This window comes from Rhagoletis pomonella, unplaced genomic scaffold, assembly GCF_013731165.1.
Source record: "Rhagoletis pomonella isolate Grant_MI unplaced genomic scaffold, Rhpom_1.0 Rhpom_scaffold_03601, whole genome shotgun sequence".
Taxonomy (NCBI): domain Eukaryota; kingdom Metazoa; phylum Arthropoda; class Insecta; order Diptera; family Tephritidae; genus Rhagoletis; species Rhagoletis pomonella.
In genome coordinates, this window is record NW_023462153.1 from 5,486 (window position 1) to 11,925 (window position 6,440).

At 41.9% G+C, this 6,440-nt stretch overlaps 1 protein-coding gene across 1 annotated transcript; it reads left to right on the top strand.

Annotated features, from left to right (window-relative positions):
* The first annotated feature begins 247 nt into the window (after nucleotides 1–247).
* On the top strand, nucleotides 248–1,065 carry LOC118754257. The gene is made up of 2 exons (XM_036489123.1): nucleotides 248–368; nucleotides 413–1,065. The coding sequence occupies exons 1-2, from the start codon at nucleotides 248–250 to the stop codon at nucleotides 1,063–1,065; spliced, it is 774 nt and encodes a 257-aa protein (XP_036345016.1).
* The last annotated feature ends 5,375 nt before the right edge of the window (nucleotides 1,066–6,440 follow it).

Here is a 6,440-nt window from a genome sequence, read left to right on the forward strand (position 1 = left end):
TGTTCTGAGCAGCAGCTTCATCTTTAGACTTATCCATCAGCATCAACGAATCCACGTAATTCCAGCATTTGAATTTGTTATTAGAGTTTGTAATATATTGTAAATAAACATCTTGCAAGATTATTAGTAAAGTAATATACGGCTTCTAAAGTGGTGACCCCGACGTGATCAGGAGGTTACGACACTCCTGCGTCTGGTCCTTCTGAAGTATCGTTTTCATATTTGTCTGAGCGTGAAATTGGCTAGTATGGAGGACGACGAGGCCTGGGTTGATGCAACAGCAGCTCCACGAATAAGTTCACCAAATATGACCGCAACTAACATTGAGTCGTATTTTATGTCGCTGGAATTTTGGTTTGCAGCTTCAGGTATAACTCAAGACTTGAAAAAGTTTAACATAGTTATGGCTCAGGTCCCACCGAGCAGGCTGCAGAGCTTCGATCAATCATCGACACGGTGCCCCAGCAAAATAGGTACGAGTATGTGAAGGCGAGGTTAACCTCACACTTTGCCGATAGCCAGCAAAGGCGTTTGCAGCGGGTTCTGTCAGATATGCCTTTGGGCGATATGAAGCCTAGTCAACTTTTTAACGAGATGCGTCGAGTCGCAGGCGATGCTCTGGGCGAAGCGGTTCTGTTGGATTTGTGGGCCATACGATTGCCGCCGCATGCACAAGCAGCAGTGATTGCAGTGAAAGGTAACGCCGTGGATAAAGGCGTCATCGCGGACGCAATTGTAGAGTCAATGGGCCTTCGCACCGTAAGTTCAGTAGACAAACCTACCGCCACTGCGAGCCCCGTTCACCACTCAGGCCAGGAATCTTCGTCAGCCTTGGAGGCCATTCAGCGAGAAATCGCGCAGCTCTCGCGTCGTTTTGAATCATTGCAAACGCGTGGCTATGATCCGCGAAGACGTTCACGTTCACGAGGCCGCCTCGAGACACCGCGACGACGAGCTAGGTGCAACTCGCCCAACGAAAGCTGCTGGTATTATCGGGAGTTTGGAGCCAATGCGCGCAAGTGTAGGACGCCCTGTGGTTACGTAAGGAAGAATTCAGGTCAATGATATTGCCCGGCTGAACCTGCAACCAGTACAGGCAAACAACTGGGAGCAGCCCGTTTCCGCCTTAAGGTATCAGACACTGCAACTAATATGAAATTCTTAATAGACACCGGCGCCGATGTGTCTGTGATACCAAAAGGCTCACGTTCAGTCAAGCATAAACCAACTACTATGAAACTGTTTGCCGCAAATGGCACCTCTATTAATGTGTACGGAGAAGCTATGTTGAAAGTTAATCTGGGCCTACGCCGCGAGTTTGTGTGGACGTTCCTGATCGCCAACGTTACTTGTGGAATAATAGGCGCAGACTTTATCAGGCATTTCGACCTACTCATAGATTTAAAAAGGAATCGAATCATTGATAATAGCACGTCTTTGCAATCCGTCGCCCAGGCAGTTACGGGTACAGGCTCATCAATCAAGTCATTCGACACCTCGTCTCCGTTCGCGGATTTATTAGGTGAATTTGCAGAAATAACACGACGTGCACAGCCCGGCGTTATCACAAATTCTTCGGTGGTGCATTACATTGAGACTCGCGGTCAACCCATCTTCGCTCGTCCCCGAGGCCTGTCGGCGGATAAACTACAAGCAGCGCGCGCTGAGTTTGAAAGCCTAATGAGACTAGGTGTATGTAGACCGTCACGAAGCAGTTGGGCCAGCCCTCTACACATGGTGCGAAAGGCAGATGGCAGATGGCGCCCCTGCGGAGACTACAGGACATTAAATGCCATCACAGTACCGGATAGGTACACGATACCTTATTTGCAGGATTTTACCAATATTTTGCGAGGTAAGACAATATTCTCGAAAGTCGTTTTGCAAAAAGCCTTTCACCAGGTGCCGGTGCACCCGGATGATATACCCAAGACTGCAATATCCACACCTTTCGGTTTATTCGAATTTGTCTACATGACCTTTGGTTTGCGCAATGCGGTAAAACTTTTCAACGGCTTATACACGAAGTTGTGCGCGGGTGGGACTTCGTGTTTGCTTATATGGATGACATCTGTATCGCGTCAACAAGTCCAGATGAACACAGATCGCATCTACGTCAGCTCTTTGAAAAACTTAAGCAATATAATTTAGCTATCAACGTGTAAAAGTCAGAGTTCGGTCGTAACCAAATAACCTTCCTCGGGCATTTAGTGTCATCCCAAGGTATTCGCCCCCTACAAGAGCGCGTCGAGGCCATACGCAAGCTCTAGAGGCCTTCAACGGTGAAGGATTTGAGAAAATTTTTAGCGGTAATAAACTTTTACCGACGATTTATTCCACACGCATACTAGCAATGTGCCCGGGAAACATCAAAAATGACCGATCGTCGCTCAACTGGTCAAATGAAACGATATCTGCATTTGAGCATTGCAAGCAACAGCTGGCGAATTCGGCCCTTCTCGCGCATCCGTCAAAGAATGCAGAGCTATCGCTTTGGGTAGATGCATCTGCCAGTGCGGCCGGTGCGGCACTACACCAGGTTGTCAACGGGGCTCTTGAGCCTCTGGGTTTGTTCTCAAGGAAGTTCGACAAAACACAGCTACGTTATAGCACTTACGATCGCGAGTTAACAGCGATTTATTTCGCCATGCGGCATTTTAGGTTTATGTTAGAAGGTAGAGTTTGTCACGTCTATACTGATCATAAGCCAATAACCTTCGCCTTTAGGCAAAAACCTGGACAAAGTTTCGGATCGGCAAGCGCGACAACTGGACTTTATCTCCCAAATAACGACAGATATTAGCCATGTCGAAGGGATACATAATGTCACAGCTGATTTTCTATCCCGCATCTCGTCCTTGGAAGTTACGCATATCAACTACAACGAATTGGCGGAAGACCAGAAAGCAGATGGAGAATTACAGCAGCTGCTTCACGATACTTCGAAAAGCTCCCTTAAACTGAAACTTTTTACAATTCCAGGTTCTTCTAAGCAGCTATATTGCGATTGTGCCACGAATTCTAATCGACCATTTGTGACGAAACATTTCCGGCGTAAAGTACTAGAATCTACCCACAATTTGTGTCACCCTGGTACGCGCGCTACAGTGAGATTGATGACGCAGCGATTCGTATGGCCAGGCATTCAGAAAGACAGCAGGGAGTTTGTTAAAGCGTGTGTCCGATGTCAACGTGCAAAGGTTCATCAGCATACAGTCGGATATCTAGATTTGGAGTTCCATGCGCAATAACATCCGACCAAGGACGTCAGTTTCAGTCCGCCCTTTTTGCTGAGCTCATGAGAACCTTGGGAATAACACATCTTAAAACCACTCCTTACCACCCACAGTCCAACGGGTTGGTAGAGAGATGGCATTGAACAATGAAAGCGGCCATATTGTGCCATAACCACGAGCGATGGGTTGAATATTTACCGACCATTTTGTTGGGTCTGCGTACGACGTACAAGCCTGATACTCAAGCATCACCTGCAGAGCTGGTGTACGGGACTACTCTTCGCATTCCTTCAGAGTTCTTTGTCGACAATGCAACAAATAGCACGGAATCAGAAGTTGTGGTTGAACTGCGAAATCTATGCGACAGGTAAGGGCACCTGACATAGCGTGGCATACGAGAGGCAAAGTGTTCATACATCCTGACTTGAGAAATTGTAAGAATGTATTCGTCAGGGACGATTCAATTAGACCATCCTTATCACACCCGTACACCGGCCCTTACAAAGTTGTAGATAGGTCAGACAAGCACTTCAAAATCAACGTCAACGGCAGAGAAACATCCATCTCAATCGACAGTCTGAAGCCGGAGTACATCTTAAAGGACGACGAGCCGTTGCAACTACCTGAAGCCCATTCTGCTCGGAATGTGTTACCAGAGCCCCCAATGGCGTCCAGTAAGTTAAATCGTCCAAAACGACATGTTGTTATTTCACCTCGCTATCGTTGAACCTGCGCTGGACTTAGGGGAGTACTGTGGCAACTCGGCTTCTGAATGTCACAAGAAGTGCAACGCTGTAGGAAGTGTCTAAGAACCCAATCGATGATAATCACCGCCATTTTAATATTCCTTTGTCTCTTACTTTTGGGACGTGTTCTGAGCAGCAGCTTCATCATTAGACTTATCCATCAGCATCAACGAATCCACGTAATTCCAGCATTTGAATTTGTTATTAGAGTTTGTAATATATTGTAAATAAACATCTTGCAAAATTATTAGTAAAGTAATATACGGCTTCTAAATACATATGGGCGAATCCAGCGAAAAGTCTACCGCGGAAAACAAATTAAAAGTTCTTTATCTATTTATACTATAGGCCGATTTGACTGCTTTTTATAATATATACTGGTTATGTGAGCAGAAACATTTTTGCCAAAAATGGTCTCTTTAAGTGGCACTAGGGTCTAGATATTTTGAATAACTGTATTTATGCTCTGATTTGTTTCACATTTGGCATGTTTAGTTTAAACGTAGATTTGCAAAAAATTAAACCGCTGGTGTCGCTCATGTCAAAATAAAAAGTACGTTTCACATAAAACGCATGTTTTCTTCCCGTTAAAAATTCTGTCAAGAACAATATTAACAAAACTTTTGACATGCAAATTTTAGTAACGTAACGCCAGGTAACGTCACGGCAGATAATTCAGCTGATTAAACATAAAGCCGAAAAGATTTTTACATTTCAAAACTTGGAAAATTAACCCTAAACATAGCCAATATTACTACAAAAACTTTTATTTAAAAAGTCTTTTCCAATTCGCAGAGTTTTAAATGAACTATATTTTCATAAATAACACTGTGAGACAAATGGTAGGTGGTCTTTTTTTGACCAAACTCGAGAACCACTAGTCCGATTTTGCTCAAACAAATTTAAAAAAATTAAAAATTACAATTCCTTTAATCTGTTCATATAACGTTTTTCTATATAATCAACAGTTTTCAAAAAATTTAATATTTTAGGCAAAAAATATTTTTTTTCTTCATACATTTATTTTTACCGGCAAAACCAAAGGTGACAATTTCCCCTATATGATAGTTATATATATATCTCGATTCCTAGACGTGACCCAGCGAAACGCCGGGACACGTATAACTTGTTTTTGACCGATATAACATTTCCCGTTGGTTTCATCCCATCCCGATTTTGACTATCGCATAGTGTAATTAATGAAAAAAATTGTTCATGAAAATAATTGTGAAATATTATATTTAAACAAGGTGTACACTTACACTGACTGTATATCAGATTATCGAAACTAAATCGGGATTTACTTGGGCGTCATTTTGACCTATTGGATTTTGAAGATTATGTGATGGTAAGAAAAAAAAGGTCATGTGAAGTTTTTCCTTACAGCGGTGGGTGGAGGATCCACAGGCTTCCAAAAATGTAAAAAAAAACAGTTACATGGATTTACTCGAGCGCGTCAGATTTCCACAAGGGATGTTAAATGGGCCCGAATGAATGAAAAAAATCGCCATTTGGAGGGGTTTTCTTAATCTGACGGTTTAAAAAAGTAATTTCGTTTCTGAGATGCACAGTGAACCAAACATATATTATTGTAAACACTTATTATTTTATCCGTGCAACTATCATGCAGCAAGTCCGGTTCGACTTGGTCGTCAATTTCTTCTACATTTTTTCCCATCTGTAACAAGAAGTAATTGACAATATTTTTTTACATATTAAATGAAAAGTGTGTTCAGGTATTATACCTGAATCCCCTAGAACAACAAATTTTTGACAAGAATATGATCCATACAACACACAAAACCCATTTCCACTCATCCTGAATCACAAAATTTAGTTTGTAAAATTTCAAAGGTTATATTTCATGTAACACCATGAGTGCTTTGATAACCCATGATTGCGTGATGGCGGACGGAAAGGAGTAAGGGGACACATAGTCCATTGATACAATATAAAGAGTGAGCAAGAAAGGAGCGGAGTTCCAAATTTCTTCATGTATAAGAAAACTTAAGGTTGCCAATTCCAAATTAACTGAAAAATGCGTGTTTGTCTTACATACAAATTCTTATGTCTAGTGATTTTAGCTGAGAAATGAGTAAAATTCACTTACATAAGTTGAAAAGGTAATTTTTAACTGATATTTGTTCAGCTAAAAGTTACATCATGTGCTACTAATTTTTCTTAATATAATTTTAATCTAACACTCCTTCGATTTATGATTGTTTCAATCCTAATTCAAACTATTTTGAAACTGGAATAAAAGTAATCGTAATCGTAGACGCATTTAATTACACATGTAATTTCATCGCCCAGCTCAAATTTAGATAAAGGTTTTGATTCGCAAATGCACATACTTATGCACATATACAGCGAAGCAACACACGTGCCTTTAGCGTGAGATTGTTTGGGTTAATTCTCACACTTCACTCGCAACTGGTATCATTTGCGAGCAGTTGAT